The sequence below is a fragment of the Chaetodon trifascialis genome, chromosome 4, assembly GCF_039877785.1.
Source record: "Chaetodon trifascialis isolate fChaTrf1 chromosome 4, fChaTrf1.hap1, whole genome shotgun sequence".
In the NCBI taxonomy this organism is placed as follows: Eukaryota; Metazoa; Chordata; class Actinopteri; order Chaetodontiformes; family Chaetodontidae; genus Chaetodon; species Chaetodon trifascialis.
Window position 1 is genome coordinate 2,475,668 of NC_092059.1, and position 19,439 is coordinate 2,495,106.

General features: G+C 45.1%; 1 protein-coding gene across 1 annotated transcript in view; it reads left to right on the plus strand.

The window, feature by feature from the left end:
- tgfbr3 (transforming growth factor, beta receptor III) overlaps positions 1-19,439 on the plus strand; it is a 62,004-nt gene that overhangs the window by 4,575 nt on the left and 37,990 nt on the right. The window contains exon 3 of the mRNA XM_070960916.1: positions 16,870-17,057. Coding sequence (XP_070817017.1) covers positions 16,870-17,057 — 188 coding nt within the window. The remainder of the gene's footprint in view (positions 1-16,869; positions 17,058-19,439) is intronic.

The window sequence follows — 19,439 nt, forward strand, 5'->3', positions numbered from 1 at the left end:
GCTCAGCTGCATGTAAACACACACAGTTATCACACACACAGACTGCTGTTTGTTTACATCCATACTGATAATTAAATTGGTAGCCAAAGTCAAACCTGTGCAGCTCTGGCATCAGGAATAAGTGATATTGACATGCATCAAGCCTCGCAGTGCTGTTCTGTCAGACAGCCACAACTTTGCCCGTGCACTGGGATTTTCCACTACTTCTCCCAGCATGCCTTTCTAGACAGTGCTTGTCAGAATTGTGCACAAGGGGGATTTACATTTAAGAAAGTGCTGACAAGTTCAATCTCAGACTACAAACATTCAGCAGGCCGACATGTATCTGTCAGATTGATTGGAATGAGGCTCAGGTTCTGCCAAATACGCAGTAATTTACAGCCGTTAAACTGACAAACCAGAGAGAGAGAGAATAAGCAAGTAAACTGCTGCAAAGGTGAATACAGGAAATGCATGTGTGTTATCAGTGTGTCATATCAACCCACCTCGTATGAACCGTATGTGACTAATGAAACAAGTGCTGCGCCTCGCGCTTGGAGGAATTACTTACGACCTTTTGTACTCCAGTAAGTTCTTGGAAATATGAAGCATTTCCCAGAGTTCTGAAACTTGTACCTTTGACTTCCTACCACCTACTTTACTCTGTCACAGTCACCTTCATCTCCTGCATCTCCTCTCATTGCTCTCTGTCAGTCGTCACATTACTGAGATGTTTCTGGCTCACTTTGTCCTCATTGTGCTAAAGAACTGATGAATGAAATGATTCAATCATATAATATTCCTCATAAGAACGGTGCCAGTTCTGTTACTCTTTTGTTGATTTATGCCATTAAAAGCACACTATATAATAAAGTAGTAGCACAGGATCATGGGAGTTGCTCTTGTCATTAAACAAACACTGTGGCCATGAGATTGAAAATCTAAGTAGCATTGTTTCTAACACCTGGTATAGGACTGTTAGCCTCCTGGAAGCATCTGATGCACACAGGAAGTCGAGGCCAAGAGTCTGCAGCCTCACCAGTGGCTGTGTGGTTGTCCTGAGGCAAAGTGGTGTGATGCACATATGCGTTACTTTCCCACAGTGCAGCGTGTCGTGCAGAATGAGGTGCTTCACTCACAGTTGCAGAAGACTGAAATGAAATGTGGAGACAGCTCCAGAAAAATCTCACCAACCAGAAACATAACATTAAATGTTTGGAAAAGCAGCTAAGAAAGTTAAAATGCCTCCAAAGTTGCAGTTTGATTGTGTGCTAATAGCAAAAATCTGTACTACAGAGTAGAGAAGATTGCAGTTGAATGGATTTAGGACCAAATCTGAGGCTTAAACCAAAGTGTTGGTCCAAACGAACTTTTGACGTGATGACTGTCATGGAAAGCCTGATGGTCGCAAAAGTTATTACAATTCATCTTTTGGTGGATCTGTCGTATGTCATAAATGTGTTGATATTTCAGTGTCTGCCAAAGTGCTGACGGACAGACGGACAGACATGGAGCCCTGCTGCTATCGTGGCTAAAAACAAAACAAATTCAGGGAAGCATCCAATCATGATGAAGGAACATTAGCCAATCAGGTTTCAGCAGCCCTGGTGGGAAAGTCTAATCATCCAAATGTTGAAAAAACACGTACTTGTTCCAGGTTTAATTTGATTTGTCGTTCCTTGCTGCACAGCTAAATGCTGATGATGGGTTTCTAGTGAGAAGTTGGGTTGTGGTCGTATCTGCTCTGGCCGGGAGTCAGGGGAGTCTCAAGTTGTTGTGGACTTGGCCACGAGATGTAATTAGAGGAACTGTCGCTGCTCTTTTGTCCACATTGGCTTCAACATTCAGCGGTTTTCGTCGCTTGGTAACTTGACCAAAATACTCAATTTCCCGCCCCGAGGCTGACACTCAGCCCCGCAGTTTGATGACAAATCTGCCGAGTCGGCAATAATCTGACAGAGAATGCAGGCAGCACTCCTCCCTCCTGTATTTCAGATTGTGAGATGTCCTGTTTACAGAGATTGATTTCACAACGTACAGCTTTGGACCTGAACGCTCTCCAGCTTTAATCTGCAGCATCCCGTGTTGCTTTCCTCCGGTAACGCAGGAATAATTACCCAGCAGGAGGCGTGCTCCGCAGCTCGCCCGTCCAAAGCAGTGCGGTTTGTGTTTTTCATGCCTTCAGTCTAATCGCCACCATAGGTTATTATTTTCTGTGGAGGCCTGAGCCACGCTGCACAGAGCTGACTGACTCAAACAATAGCAGCGTGGTGAGTGTGAGCTGCTGGTAGAGCAAACATCATTTCTCCCACAATGCCAGGATCTCCAACACAATGAAGTCACGTATGAAGTTTTCCTCTGAATTCTTCCTCGCGCAGCACGATGCATTGTTGCTCCGCGTCACAGGGGACAGATATTTACAGTCAGACGGCCGAATGCCCTTTTCCTCCGAAGTGCGCTGGCAGGGAGTGCGCTCGGTGATTTACAGACAAACTTCAGATGCCGTCCTCTTCACCAGTCGGCTGATTTTCGAGCAGGCAGTCCAATAAACACATTTTTAAGATTAAAAGACATTCCTCCAGCTCCGTTTGGCCAATTGAGCTTATTTTTTCACTGTCTGTGTGAAGCCGACCGTCTTTCTTCATCGTTTGTAAACACTTCACGCATCTTCCAGCTCTCTCTCTCTTCTTCTGTCTATTTCTATCATCTCTTCTATCAGCATCTGTGTAAACAGTCACATCTGCCCTCTAAACTTGTCAGGAGAGCTCTTACGTAATGTTTAGATTAGTCTGCACTGAGTCTTCTCTCAGCGTAATGCAATCCAGGATCTGGGCCTCCAATAACTCTTAAAAGTCAGACTGAGAGCACCTTGACGTCCGTATTTCAACTCCCTGCTCTGCTGCTTCACTCCTTCGCTGTTTAGAACTTTTTCTTTCCGTATCCTTACTACCATTTTGTGGTTGTCTGTCCTCAGCTTGCCAAAATGATTATTTTGTGAGGGATATATCGTGGACGTTTGGGCTGAGTTCGTGAAATAGGGTCTTGTGGAAGTGCCAGATATTAATTTGAGGCACTTGCCAGAAAGGCTCTGGCAGGATGCTGGTTGCACTGGAGGGACGACGGCGGGCTGGTGGCTCGCTGAAGGACACACGAGCATCATTGATCGGTGAAGCTTTCTCCTCCTGTTACAGCCTGTTGTACCGGCTTGATGAGTGATGGAGCTATTAATGCAAATCTGTCTTCAGCTGTTCATCGTGGAACCACAGAGTCACTTACAACAGGACTGTTAAAGACAACAATAAGTGGAAAGAGAATTGTGCTCGTATCCACGGTCCATACGTAGTTTCACTCTGTCTGCATATCTGCGTACTCTTGGCAGACGAGAGCCGCCGCGCTGCCAGAAGTGATTGTAATGTTTTTCCCCCACAGTTGAGCAAAAGGTTCGTCTTTATAGCCACAGCGCTTTCTGAGGGCCAGCGAGAGGGGGACTGCCAAAACGTATTGTGCAACCGCTGTAATCTGAGAGGTGGGGTAGCCAGGGGGCGGAGAGAGGCAGGCGCAGGCGTGGGTCGTCTGGTCCAAATCGACACACTCCACACACGTACAGCGTGCCAAACCGACAAAGCCCCTTCCAGCACGCCAAACCAGATGTTGCCCTGTGATTCATGCGAGGAGCCGGAGCAGCGCAGCACAGAGGCGGCGCGCTGCTAGGCAGAGCGGTCGGGATGTTTACACAGCAACGGGAGTCCCGTGTGTGTCTAATTACAGGGCTGCTCTCCCCCCACGGTGAGGCCTTTATCTCACCACGCTGTCCAGGAGGAGGCAGCCATCCTGGCCCTGTCTCTTTATATCTTGTCCTTAATGAATAAAGGTCACCCTGCTATTACCCACTTTAATGAACAGCACTGTGTAAATTAGATTGTGGGATATTTATTTTGATTTGCTCTGCTGTGACTCTCACACACACTCCTCAAAGCAGACCTGCAGCAGACAGCTCGTCACAGATAGACTCGTATCTGCGTCCAGCTCCATCATATCTTGTCAGCCTCCTGTAAAGAGGAGCGCTTGCGTAAATCTGCAGGAGTAAACCGAATCCCGCCCCCTTCCCTCTCGCTCTCTCTCTCTCCACAGTTCCAGTAAGCAGGCGTGTAAATAATTTCGGTCAAAGCCAGTAATGGGAGACAGCTGGGGTGATCGTGCGTTTTCCATTGTGTTTCACAGAAAAAAAAAGCCACTGAGGCCGGCGAGAGTAAGAGTAAGAGAGAGTGACTTCATTGAAGAAAGGGAGAGTAATTGTAAAAGAATGGAGTCCCTCTCTTCAGACGCTGTCACGCCGTCGTGGTCGAGGTGTTGTTTTTTTTCCGTAACCAGTCCGAGTTTGTGACGTCTTCAGTTGCAGAATCACTTTAGAAAGGTGCCAACCTTTAAGAGTCTTTATCAGGGAAAAAGTCCTGATATGGGATTGTAGCTGAAGGCTTCCAGGTGTTGTCTTTCATCAGACCGGCCCCTCCTGAGGCCTCACCTTCCCGACTCTCTTTCCACCAGATGAGTCCTGCTGAAAGACCATGTCCCAGTTTTGGAAGAGTCCTTTGGAAAACAGGAGCGTCTGTCCAAAAAAATGACAGAAGGCCCTTTCCTTTGCCCTAAATAACAGCCGTTAGATCACAAACACATACGCTTGGAAAAGCTCTTTTTCCACTTGTTTTTCCAACAGTTGATTTCAGAGGGACGGTCGTTGGGGTCCAGGTTGTTTCAGGAATAAGATGACCATGAGCTACACCTTCTCAAAAAGTACCTCGACAGGCTGTTACAGCAGCTGAACTGTCATTATTTAAAGCATCTGAACAGCACAAAAAAAACAATCAAAAAACTGTGTTCACGTAGTAGCAGATGTTTGTGTTGAAGTTTGTAGCGTTCACTCAACATCAGTTATCTTATCTGCTCTGTGTGTGTGTGTTGTTTTTAAGGAAACTCTGTTGTAGCTTATTTATTGTCCGGTGACTCCTCTAACAAAGCGATTAGTCATCACTCTGTCTGTTTGTTAACTGTCCAGTAAAAAGGCCCCGCCAGCGCCCTTTGTACGTGTTAATACACGAGGCAGCACGGCATTTGACAGGTCATTCTTCATCTTTTGCCCTTCCTCTCCGGGCGATGAAGAACCCCGGAGGAATGTCGCTCCCTCCAGCTGGTGTGAAAACGCCGTCGGCCCTGCCCCGTCTCACCTCTGGGGCTCCTTCACGCTGGCACAAAGGCCCGGCTTTGTTTCACTCTTTGCTTTCTGTGGATGGCAGCCTGCTGCTTCCCAAAGGCCCCTGTTATCACATCTGAGTGATGAGGTTTTTGAAGAGTATCTCAGGATGAAAGAGGTCTTTTTCGGGCTGCTAATTGATCAGTGTCAAAAATAAAAAACACATCTGCGCAGTCAGTGTGCTTGGTTTTATTGATTCCGTCCCTCATGCTCAGACCTATGTGTTGATTCTTCCTGGGTGTGTGTTTCTCAGCTTGGACGTAAGATTGGAGCAGATATCTGAGTCTGGCTCTTCTTGATACCCAGAAATAATATAATTATCGTCCATGTCATCCAGTTGAGACGTGCAGTGGATGAAACGTTGACCTAATAAACTTTCGAATGCGCGTGCGTTGTGATTTACAGTATCGTGTGAGCTCGACAGCATGTTTTCAAACCTCTTTACATTCTGTGGGCTTTTAGATTTTCCGGACTTAAGGACTCAACATGGAGCTCTCAGCTGAGCTTTCCTGCAGCCGCTCTGACCGACTCAACTCACTGCTGGTGGATGAATTAAATACTGTACTTTGATGGTTTCTGATGAAGATGATCCAGCACAAATGAAATGAGGCTGATATCGAGTAGGTCAAGACACGTAACCCCAGGGCACCCCCCCCCCCCCCCCGCTGGGTTTGGATCTTTGTGAATGTAGATGAAGCGGCTGCTCCCGAACCCCCACCGAGCTGCTGTCAGAGGACTCGGCTTTTGCAGGCATGTATGATTGATGAGGGAGATGCCGTCGGAGCTGCAGGACAGACATTTTCCCTCCGTTGTCGCATTTAACCAGAAAAGGCACTTGTGCAGCGTGCAGGACGAGCCGATGACTGATGCAGCCCACTTATAGTATCTCAACAAAGTCATGTCTGGTGGAAACCTTACCCACATAACCGCTGCATAATCACTCCACTGCACTGTCGGTGCTACTGGAGCAGCATTTCACCCTCTTTATGTCATTTCCAACCGAGCCTTCACTTGTTTTGGTCTGTTCAGGAAGTGACAGTAATTCATCAAGTTTATGCACCCTCACAGAGAATTACGAGGAAATATGTTTTACGCTCTTAGCTGCAACCCTGATTCCAAAATAGTTGGGACGCTGTGCAAAACATAAATAAGACAGAATGCAATGACTCGCTAATCCTTTTTGACAAACTCAGCTGACAACAAAGACATTATATTCAGTGTTGCACCTCATCAGCTCCATTGACTTTTGTTGTTAAGCTCTTTTAAACATACCTGCGAAACATCAGTATGTTAGCATTGTCACTGTGAGTGTTAAGGCCTTTTTCAATATGCGCTCTTCTCTGTACTTGTGTTCTTGTGTACTTGAGAAACGTCATCAGTCTCAGTCCAAGTACTGATCCAATTCAAAAGTCTGCATCTCGCCAAGTACAGTCAAATACCCGGATGTGTTCTTGCACCTCCCATTTTATCGAGGATGCATCGTGTGGTGACTTGTGTGGACATCCCAGAATGCATTTCATAGCAATGATGTCGTAGGAGAGGACTAACAACTGTAAATTACAAGTTTCGAAATACTGCTGTTTTAGTAGTACAGAATGTGGTTTTAGGATTGTGAGAAAGTGGATGTTAAAACTTAAAATCTGTAGTTGATTCATCATGATAGTGCGTAGTTTAAAATTTGCTCCAAAGTTTTTAGAGATGTGTCGTCCTGCTAACGTCATCAAGTACGCTGCCATCCCAATTGCAGAATGACGGTCCTGCGTCCTCCTGTCCTGGAGAGACTGTATTCCGAACTTGCTAAGTCCGAACTGCCAAATTTGTAAGTCCTAACTTGGCGTATTTGGTATTGAGAAATGACCTTAGTGTGCTGAAGTTAGCATTTAGCTCATAGCATTGTTTTGCCTAAACACAGACTTGTAGGGCTGCTAGCGTGACTGTAGACCTGTCGACACTTAATCCTACCAGTGGCTGGAAAAGCCTGGACTGAAAGGCAGCGTGGAAGCATTGATCATGGCTGCACAACAATAGAGGCAGGGGTCTACTACACCAGACAGGACCCCAGGTACAGGCTGTGCAAAGGCGAGACATTCAGCACATCGTAGCAGGATGTAAGATGCTGGCAGGAAAAGCGTGCATGGATGCTTAAGACACCTCCTAAGATGGTGGAGAATGACCAAGATCCTGTGGGACCTCCAGATCCAGACTGACATGAGTCGGACATGGACATCGTGTTGATTGACAAACAACAGATGACAGAAGTGATAGACGTAGCCATCCCAAGTGGTAGCAGTGGTAATTGGAGCACTGGGGGCAGTGACCCACAAACTGGGAGAGGGGCTTCAGCAGATTCCAGGAACAACATCTGAGGTCTCTGTCCAGAAGAGCGCAGTCCGAGGAACAGCTAAGACACTGCACAGAACCCTCAAACTCCCAGGCCTTTGGACGAGGCCGAGCATGAGGAAAGACACCTCACACCAATTTACATTTAAAGTCGACTACATTTCAGAGAGCAAAATGTACTTTTTACTGCGCTGCACTTTGTTTAATGGCTATAATTAACAGCCTCTTTGCAAATAGAACGTGATTGCTTTCAGTTTCAGGCTTGTAGTCGACATCTGTGGCGTTACATTTATACTCTTAACAGCACTCGGTCAGTGTGCTGATCCAGGACCAGTTTGCGGTTCTCAGTGAGTCTTAAACATGCTACGTCTTAGATACACTAACAGTCAGATCTTGTTTCGTGACTGTGCTGACAACTTTTTTGTCCTTTGATATTATAGGTCCAGACAGCACATGTCAGCACCCATCAGTGAAGACATGCCGCGGTAGCACAGCCAGTAAAGTCTTTAGTCATATGCACACATGCTCGGTCTCTCCCAGCTGTCTCGCTTTACACAGTGGCTCCTGTGTTCCTCTGGGAATTAGCCTTGTCATCCATCTCCTCAAAGCCCTCTGATTTATGTCTGCATTTAGAGGTAGAGAGAAATCTACCCACTTCCATCTCCTCTGTTTGCCTGTGGCTTCAGGCGCTGCTTGTAATTGGTCGAGTATTTTTTTCAGCCAGTGTGATGGTTTACCAACAGGTGCCCACGTCATCTGTCAGGGCTGATGAATAACAACCAGGCTCAATGTCGGTAACAGAAAAGTGATTTACTTATCTTTCATAACGCAGAATATATGAGTGACTGTCTGCTGTTGTAGATCAGAGCCTGACTAATAAACCTGATGCCCTTACATCTGAAAGACTGCAAACACGACTCAGAGCTGAAAAAAGTACTCAGCATGCTTTTAGGGGTGAAAACAAGACATCTTAATCTGCTTTTTCATTTCAGGAACAGTTCAGAAAACTGTCAGTAAACACAGTTTGTTGGTAAATAATGGCTGAATTATGTTTTTATTTTGTTCTACACAGCGTCCAGACTGGTTTTTGTCGGGTTGCATCCATATAAATGCAGGAACAAGCATTTCCTTCTTCTTTTATCGTGCCCCCTCTCAAACCTTTGCCCTTAAAAATGAGAAAGATGAGTTTTTACTGTCACTGCTCTCCTTTGTGTTCACTGCCTTCACTGCTCCTGAAGTTTCCACATGGATGTAATTTATTGTCTGAACACCTGTTAACGTACTTAAGGACTGAAAAAAGCTTTGCCTGCGTATCCATACTTGCATTTTGCTCCACGTCACCCACAGAGATAAAAGATAATCCGCTGAAACTTCCGTCTTTTAGCTGCTTTTTCAATTATTTGCCAGCTGACATGATTGTGGTCGATGCATCGGCCGAAAAAGCGTGTTTGGGCGATATTGAGTTGCAGGCTGGCTTGTGGGATATCTGACTTCAGATTTCACACTTTGATGGAGGAGTTTACGACTTCCCTAATGGAGTTCAGGCTCCCCCTGCCCTCCTCCCTTCATCCCATTCCAGCTTCCTCCTCTTATGCCTCCAATGTTTCAGTGCGGAGATAAATCCTTTTCATAGGCAGGCCAGTGAAGTGAACTTACACCACCCTTATGAAAGGCTTTACTCACTTCCTGTAGTAGTGACTGAAGGTTCAGGGGTGAGTGGGCTGTGCTAATGTCAACACTGCACAGCTAGTGATTCTTCAGTCCAAAGCCCCTTAGGAAAACAAAGGCAGGCAGAATATTACATTCCCTAAACTGGTTTGCGTGGTTCCCGGTCCATGGGAATCGTGCCCTGCAGTCAAGAGAAAGAAGACCGGAGGATTCTTTTAATCCTGCAGTTCGTATGGGAACTGGGATTTCTGGGGTAGAGAGGAGACGTATTGAAACAAAGAGGCCCCGTTCTTCTACTTTGTATTTATTGTAATTAAATTGGCCTTATCGTGTTCATTATTGCCCTCCTCTGCTCACGTCGGGAGCTCGACATTGTTTCACGAAGCATGTGTGAGGAAATCTCTGCTTTGACTTTCTTATGCATCTGTAGAAGCTAGCACAGTTAGCCTGCTGGCTGAAGGATTGTCAGATTCTGGGAACTGGACATGTGAGGATGTGTACACACACACACACACACACACACACACACACACACACACACACACACACACACACAGGGGGAAGGCTCTGTTTGTTTATCTTCGGAAATGGCTTTGTGGGAATATCAGATTTGTCCCTAACTGGCACACGGACTGACATCACTTCCTGTACCCAAAATCTTGGCTCGGCGCCGCAGTGTGGAAGGCAACAAAGTGAGTTCTCTGGAACCAGAAGCATTTATCTGTAGGACGACAGGAGAAGGCTCCTGGATCAGTGCACCTTTGGAGGCTCCTGCTTTTGTACGCTTTTATTTTGAAATCCAAAGATATTCACTTGAAGTATGTTTAAACTTAAGACCAGAACTTTGAGACTGACGCAGTATACCAGATGCAGAAAAATAAAAAAACTGCTATTTGGATGATTTAAGTAGTTTTTATAAGCAAACATGTTAATATTTAAAGTTCAGTTTTTAATAGTGAAGATTTGATGCTTTTATTTGCCCTGTGTCATATTTAGGTTTTTAACTACTGCTCGGGCAAATCCCCTTTCGCTTTAAGAAACTGTGATTGGTATTTTTCTATATTATGACATTTTATAGCTCGGGTGAAACAGTTATGACCTTAATATTGTCGATGCTGTTCCTATCTGATGCTGATAACAGTGCTTTCGTTCTTCAGCTCTTCCTCGAAATGATTTCTGCTCCATCCATTATGTTGCAGGAGGAATCACAGACTCTGCATGACTAATATGAAATATGTGATAATATGACTTCAGCCTACATGGGAGTGAAGTATTTGCTTCATAATGTTAGTGCTCATGTGGATATATTTCATCAAAGTACAAACACAGCGTACTTTGGAGCATTACAAATTAATCACAGCATTATTTCTCTCTGGCTCCGAGCCGGCAAAACTCCTGCTCACATTCTCCAGAATTCCTGTAATTCCTGTCTCATCCAATTTTACTGATGCTTCTGCAATTGCTCTTAAGCATGTGGCTGCTTTTGCTGCTTCAAAATAACTGGTTCAGACATCTTTTTCAGGACGAGCAGCAGTCTGCGTAATGTCAGTGGTTTGAGAAACTTGTGGTCTGGTGAAAGGTGTGAAAATGATAGCAGGTCTTGTAATCACCCTTACTTTCTCACACTTTATAAGAGTCTGAAATATAACATGTGAAAGAGATATTAGTTCTTACATCAAAAAAAAGAGGTTATAGTCCAAAAGCAGGCTGCCGAAGGCCGTGAAAAATGTCCAGTGACATCGCCGCCTGGACCTCACACTGTTTGAATACATCAAAAATGAGTATTTATACAGTCTCTCCCTCCGTAATTTGGATTTACTGAGGTCACTTCCTGTCTTTCCTCTAACACTGTCACAGTCGAGCCTAAATGCATTGTAGGCTGTGTAAAATAATAATAATAAAGAGAAGAATTAATATCTTTCTACAGAAAATAAATTCCTGTTGCATGTGGTCTTGTAATGCCCTCTCCTGTGTTGCTGTTAGAATCAGTCTGTGTGTATGTAGTACTAATACCCCCAAAAAGGTATAACTGAAGAAATATACACTTAACTGAGGGTGGTTTGGAGAAAAAAAGGTGGCTCTAAGTGCACGTCCATCACCAGTGTTTGTCTTTCATGTTCAGGTCTTTCAGTCCTCGTGCAGAACGAGTCAGACTGTGGGGAGGCCTGGTCAACTGTGCAGGGACGGACCAGTGAAGAGTCTGTTTACGCAGCGCAGGAGCGTATTTCATTAAAAGTGATGTGAGTGAAAGTTTCAGGTCTTACAGTTCAGCTGCTTACAGTCCTCACAGTCCTCTTTTGAAGTATGACTGTCTGGACAGAGGAAGTCGAGTCAGACAGGAAGTCAAATGCAGGAGTGGTGTAGAGAATCCGGTAAATTTTCAAAATAAAAGAAACCAGTGAAACCAGTTAGCAACACTGAGCAAGTCATTGTAATCAGGCAGGTAGAACGCTGCCTCTGAAACACACCTGGTGGGGTTCGCAGCCCTGTGGAGGATGGAACAACAACACATCCCAAGTTTGACGTTACAGAGACGCCCGGTGGAATTTTGGGGGTTATTCTTCGGTGATTTCAGCTCCTTTCACTCCTTTGAGTCTTTTCAGCGCCTTCACTTCAACTCATACTCCAGCTTTCTTCAGTGCCTCTACCTGAAGTGAAGCTTTCAGTATTTCAGATGCCCACACCAGGATGTGATGCGAGCGTTGGCCAGCATCTGTTCAGCACAGTAAACCTGATAAGATGTGGTGTTGTTACAGGGGTTTCGTTTAAGTGTGGCTGCTGCGCAGTTATTACCAATTTTAATGCCAGTATTTTTAGCTTCAGTATGACCCTGAAGTGATCTGGGCAAACTCCAGCTCGAGTGATGTGACTTCCTGTGCCTGTGCCCACCCACAGTCAAGAGGCACATTTATGATATGTGTGTAATTTTTTCCAGCGGGTAAACTCCCATCTCGCTGTCTGTGCTAAAACCACAAAGCCGTGGTGGTTTTTACATGTGGTTTTTACACCTGTGACGTTTGTCATAGTTGCCAGTGTTAATCGCTGCCACTTTGAAAGCCTCATTTGTACCAGAGCAGAAGCGTCTGCTGACTCCAGTGAGGACAGTCCTCCTTTGTCTTTACAAGAGCAGATTTAATGTTTTGTGATCATGTATTGATCTGACCTGAACTGATCTGCAGAGTTCTGGACAGAGGCTGATAACAAGCATGTTTGCAGGGATCCTATTGGCTAATAAAATCTGGTGAATTTCAGATCCTTTGTTTGTGTGCAGGTGTCACAAACAACCTTTTTCCAGTACAGTAAGATCTGCCAATGCACAGAGGTGCATGCATGTGGAGCTCAGAGCACAGCAGGCTGCAGGAGGGTCGGTGGGTGGTACCCGCTGCAGCTCAGATTGTTTTCAATTGTTTTGTTTTTCTTTCAGATTTCAGATCTTTCCCCTGTTAAAACAGTGGCACAAATCCCAGCATGCAACGCTGAAAGAGCAGATCTGAATCAGTGAAAAGAGTGTGTTGGATCTCCAAAAGGCATTTTTCCAGAATCTAAACGTGTGTAGCATCGCTAATATTACAGAAAGAAAACAGACATTTACAGACATTCAGACTGGACTTTCAGCTTACTTTATACTTAAGTAAAGTAGTTAATTTTATACTTAAATCCCAGTTTTAGCTGAATTGTGGGCAGGGGGGTGGGACTGGTGCATTGATTAGACGTTGGGATGTTGAGCCTGATGCTAACCTTTGGCCCTAAAGCCTCGTGTGTTGTTTATTTAACCTAACACAGAGTCTAATGAGACTCCCATCCATGTTAACGATCGATAATGTTCAGTTTAATGAAGGTAAAATACAGGATCATCCATCTTTATGCAACATACAGTATCAGTCGCCCCCAAAATGTTAAGCCCAAAAAGTGCACTGCAATGATCCTGCAGATCTTTTGGTAATAGATCATTTTCATTTAATTTGCTGCGGTTTGGTGTTTGCAGCTTAACAGTAAAATACAGTTGTACACTAAGATTACTGCAGTAATTTGGGGCGGCGGTTCGGGGGCTGCAGATGGACACAGCAGATTTTTTGCATGTTTAATTGTGGGATATAGTTGGGCCTCTATTCTCTGCCATTCATCCTTTATACAGTTCATCTCTCTGCAGACATTTAATACGTTATACAGATTACTGTTACAGCTGGAGTATCAGATTTCCCCTCTGATTTTGCTGTATCTGTTAGTTAAGGCGGTATTTGTGGTACGGTTTGCAGAGAGTCTGGTGGGCTCAGGCTCGACTTGTTTTCTGGGCAGATTGAACAACAGCTTCTCTCATTCGTCTGCTGTGGGCGTTTGGCCCGGCTAGCTAAGAGGCAGTAGTAGCAGCAGCAGCTGGACAGGACGTACTCTGCACTCCATCGATGGCCGAGGAGACAGAAGGCAGACAGACAAGGTGACAGAAGACACAAAGCTGCAGCAGGACAGGCTGCTTCTTTCCTCCAGAACATTCTTTCTGTCCATGGAGGCTGTAGGATGATGGAAGGAGCATCTGTGATGAGAGTAGAGCTCAGGTCGATGGAACACCTCAATGAGCGATGACCGTTTGCCGTCCTGTGTCATTTAAAAGGTTTAGAGGTCACTTTATGGTACTGGACGCTCACAGTGAAGCTACTGGAAGTCCACACGGCTCATGATTGATTGATTTGCAGTCAGTGACTTCATGTGAAAGCGGCTGCTCACGGTGATGAACCCACAGACTATTCTCATACACACCTGTACTTCCCCTCGGCTCTACCCAGCTTTTTCCAGCCGATGGTTGTGGTTTAAGTGCCCACAGGTCGACTGCTTTGGCCTCGTGCCGTTGGAAGTTTTCAGGGTCGGCGCTCTGTGTGCTACCTGCGCTGCAGCAGACGGCAACAATCAGGAGTTGGTGGTGAACAAACCAGAGCTAAAAGAAGAGCAAATGCTGACCAGAAACATGACTTCAGTTCATCCTCTGAAGGAAGATTTTCATGTTTTAATGAGTTCAAGTGGAAATTCTGGTGACGCTAGAGGAGCATGAATCATCCAGAACATCAGGGTTCATCCTCTGGTGACTGTGAAGGTTTGAATGCTCTACTTTTCCATCCACGTGGTACCATTTTCCCCCTCCGTGCCTCCCTTTTCTCCCCCAAACAATTAAAAAAAATCAAATCATCGGCCAGCATGTGTTGTAATCTTTTGGCAGTCTCCCAGAAAGAACTCCGTTTTTCTTTGTTTGTCTGGCAGTTGTTTGTTATTCTCCATGTGTGAGGGGAAAGAGTGAGTTGGAGTGCCCTCGGACGTGTTTGTGGGAGGGAGGCTTGATGACATGGTTAGAGAGAATAGGCTTCGGTCCTTTGGGAGGAAGAGGAGGGGGTGAGACGGGGGTTGAAATGCTGATGCACCACAGGTTTTTGCCATTAAGCCTCGTCCTTTTATCACTGCAGCAAGACCTTGCCATTTTTTAATATACGAGAGCTCCCACTAAGAGTCTAAAGATCGTCTCTCTGGGATCGGAGTGAATTCACAAACAAGAGACGGCACAAAGTCCAGGTTGAGACATCTGTCAAGGGCTTGGGGTTGTCTCAAGAGACAAATATGGTAACAATAAAGCCTCTGTTTTTCTCACAACAGGCAGAGGGGAGCTGTGCCATACGTGGTCTCTGGCTTTAAGATGAACTAACATAAGCTTATTGAGCAGCACAGAAACAGAAAACAATCGCTGTGTGTTCTGGGTAAAAAAAGCTTTTCCCCCTCGCTGCACCCCTCTGCTGCTCAGGCGCTGTGTTCCTGGAGTCACTCGGGGGGAATTTAACATTGTTATCTAACTGTCTTTCACTCTGACTGTAATGATTTCCAAATGTTCATCTGATTGCTGCTGGCAACCTTTGCGTGTTTAGCGTGATGTGTTTGAAATGTGAGCGGGCCTCGCTGGCACACGGCTGAGGGGTAAAACACGAGGCCTGACCCTGAGAAGAAGCCCGGCCTCAGGCGGCGGCGTAGGATACACCACTCTGTAATGGAAACGAGCTGTTTGGTCCCTCGCTCCAGCATCAGCGCTGTGTGTTTGTGCCACCCTGACTTCATGTGTGATGGCTGCATCCTTTGTACGTGCCAGCTACACCCCGGCTGTGTTTAAGTGGGTCAAAGCTGTAGCAGGCTTGCACAGGAAGATCTCAGGCTATGGTGAAGCTTGTTAACCACCTGAAAGCTTGTGGCTGGTGAAAAGGAAGTTCCACATCATCACAACAAGTGAATCTGTGTCTAAGTCAAGTCGTCCAGACGTTCACAGGCCACTGAAGTGTTCACTGCAGCTGTGCAGTGACAGCAGACTGGCTGGAAGGAGAGCTTCTACCAGAGACAATAAGAGTCCGTCCATGTCCCTTTTCACCACGAATGCACCAAAATTAGATGATCCAACTGATTTTTTCCATGTTTATCTTCAAATTCACAGAAGAACAGCCGAGAAAAGGCTCCACCTCACTGGACTTCAGCCAAAATGACAATCCTGAACAATAATAATATATTTTCAGCTGCTATCGAGTCATCACTTCTTTATTTTTTTTATTTTCATAGTTTTATTAATTTGTGTGTCTTTGTTTTTATTTTTACATTTTTGTGTATTCTTTATTTTATTTTTTACTCAATTTTTAATTTTCTGTTCATTTGTTTTTTACAAATACGGGTGTTTTTATGCACATGTCAGCTTCTCGTCCAGCTTTGTGTATCTGTGAAAAGACTCAGTCAGGACAAAAAAGGACTTTACATTTCTGAAGTCTGCCAATCAAAAAAGAAACTCTCAAAGTGTAAGAACATGAATATGGCTTCCCTGTGGAGAGATAAGGGGGAAAACCCTCCTCTGACATGTGACCTTTTTAGAAACCAGACACGCCTGTGGGCGCCTCAGCAGGTTTGATTGTTCAGAGTCGCCCTGTGCAGCATTCCTCTGTGCCAGGGTGTACATTTGAAAACACTATATGTTGTACCACTCCCATATTTTACATTTCCCCATACTAGGTTGCTAGTTTCTGTATTTCCCCTTGTTTAAATTGTTCATATTTTTCAATATTCCTCGTTTATATTGCTTGTTTGCTATTTAATGTCTTTTTACTGATGCCCTCTATGTTTTGCTATCCACTTTGCTGCTGTAATACTGGAAATTTCCCCAGTGTGGGACAAATAAAGGAATATCTGTGTCATCTTATCTTATGACACACAGTGAGAGTCGGACACTGTGATCTGCATCGCTGCTGGAGACCATGCTGATGGGTTTTCACCTCAGATTGGATCAGCAGCTGGTGAAGGCCGCAGATAATGGATAGTTACAGGCTTTAGTGCACCTCAATGTAACGTCTGGTTCTCCTCTGAAGTGATTAGAGAAGGTCAAATTCGGCCTTTCAAGGAAAATAAAAACGGCTGAAACGGATTGGATGGATGAAGGGATTTGTAATTGAATGTGTGTGTTTACTTTATGTCTCACATGTTACTCAGCCGGAGCGACGCCTAATGTACATGCTAACATAACGGTCAATTTTCACGCCAATTTACCTTTTTACACTTAAATCAGTCAGCATTTGAGCGCCTGCACATGCTGAAGTGTTGGACTCACAGGTTTCTTCTCTTTGCTGCAGGGCCGTTGTTTCGCAGCCCTTGCGAGCTGCTGCCAGTCGGGATGGGACACCCGGTTCAGGCCGCGTTGAAGAGCTTCACCGCCCTGTCAGGCTGTGCGAGCAGGGGCACCACCAGCCTCCCTCAGGAAGTCCACATCATCAACCTGAGAGCGCATGCTCCAGACGGACCAGACAGCGCCCCGACACAAGTGAGTCAGCCTGCCTGAAACAAGCTAAACTCGAGTTTAATCCTCTCCCACCATAATTAACGCCTCAATAAAAACTGTCGAGATTAGACTTTGGACCAAAATAGCATCAGTAATTCAGTAAACCCACAGAGAGGTCTCCATTGTTTTTAACATGAACAGCATCGTCCAGTGAGAGATGTCGTCTCGTCTTCTGCTGGTTTTATTGTTCACTCAATGTTTCCACGTTTGCACAGTTTGTAGCCGCGACTGATTGTGGCTGCCAGTCTTTAACCCTTTAGTTTAGAGGAAGCTTCCCAGCCAAAAGAAGGGAAGAAAGACCTGAAGTTCATCCACATGTCCTCACAAAGAGCCGACGGTAGAGGCTGGTTGACTCTCAGGGTTTGCTGGTGAATTCAGTTTGGTGAGCTAACGGCTAACATCAGCCAGGAACTGATATTTGTTGTTTCTGTTTTCTCTGTGCTACACCGTTTACACTCCCCCGGCCTTCAGGAGTATCCATCACTACATCGTTCATCATTTCAATGAATTAAGAGTTACTGAAGACCAGGAAAGGAAACGGGACACTGCACTGTTTGCACTGTTTATTCAACAGACCTATTTGCAGCATTGGTCTCGTCACTGAATGAAAACCTTTTCAGCAGCGCTTAAAGCTCAGACAGAAGATAAAAGTTAACGTTGCAACACAGCTAACATCCTTCATTTTCACCTGGAAGGTTCAAACAAACCTTTTGCAATGGCCTGGCCTCACCTACCACATGACTTTCTCCAGGCTAGTTGGGTGTTTTCCACTTATTGTTCTGAGCACATCTCGTCATTGCGCTCGTTCAAGCTGTCAGCACATCTCGTCTCCTGATGGTGTTCCTGAGGTCGATGTCGGTTTTGAAACCGCTCCCTGTCTTCAGGTGTTGTGCAGCGTGTCTCATGGCAGACACAGTTCGCCATAGCTTCCAGATGAATCATGAGCGCACGGCCTATGAAAACGCTGCGTCTGGATTTTAAACTGTCCCGACCTCCCATCCCCCTCAGTCACGGCAGCGTGAAGAGCAGCGTGTAGAAACTTGCCGTTGCAGTTCTGCTGCTGATGCAGGCTTAAACATTGCCAACGCCGAATGTACAGAAACACAGTGTGTGTGTGTGTGTGTGTGTGTGTGTGTGTGTGTGTGCGCTGCATCAGCTGGCAAACCGACTCTGGTTTCAGTGCGCTTGTTCTAAAGCTTAACTACATCAACCCAAGTGATAGATTCCTGTAATCAGAGCAAAGAGGAGGATTTGTCTTTAGCCATAATCTGTCATGTTTACTCCACACTGGGATGTCTTTACAGGGATTCTTTTACATCTGAGATTTGTCAGATTTTTCATCATGAAGTGTGCAAAAGACACAAAAGATGCAAAGTAATGAAGCAAATTAAGCTCAACATGCTACAATGTTTCAACTCTGCTAAACTGAAACCAGCTGATAAATGACCCTGTTAGTAATTATTTCATTATTCTGGGTCTGTGCAGGAGAAAATGGAGGAAAACAAGTTAACAAACATCTTGTGACATAGACTTCTGCTCCAACTCTGAAAGGAGGAGGACAAAAAAAAGACTCGTCAAAACAAAGATTTGTTTGTGAAAAAAACATTTTCGTTCGTTCAAAGATCTGGAAGAAAAAGCTCATTTTCAATCTGAAACAAAAATCTCTCTGTTATTTTTCTGTGTTTGTCGTGTAGCTGCTATCATTTCTGTGGCCTTCAGTTCCCTTAACAGCACTGAAAGACTTGTTTTTGATTGGCTGGTGGTACTAAATTAAATCCACTATTCGGGACAATGATTTGATTATTTAAAGTTTAAAGAAGTGAGTCAGCTGCATCAAAATAAGCCTTTTACTGCGCGGGTCCAGCTGGTTCTGTCGGCTCCTGCCCAGTGAGTTTGTTATGTTTCATCCAGGTGGATTATGATTAAACGTTCACCTGAAACAAACTGGACTGGGTTTTGTCCAAAGTTCATATTTTTACTCTTCTACTGAGTTTATTTAGGGTGATTTAAAGCTGAGGAGTGAATGCATGAGTGAAATCAAACACATTTGGACTGACTTTTTAATTTTTAGCTTTTAGCTCTGTGCTGACTTTCTGCATCACATTTATTTTGCTTTATTTGTTTTCTTTGCTGATGGATGTTTAGAATAATTAGCTCTGTAGACGACCACTCACAGCACAGCTCGTATGCATAGCCCAGTCAAACCTTTACTCTGAGGGTCTGTGAAACCCATCTCTCCACATCAGTTTATCCAGCTGTTGGTAACCCGTCACCTCCATGGTCAAGTGAGGACTTTTGTGGAGGAGGCAGAAATCCAGCTGTCTGCTTGCCTGCCTACAGCCTTGGCTGCAGAAGGTCAGCCCG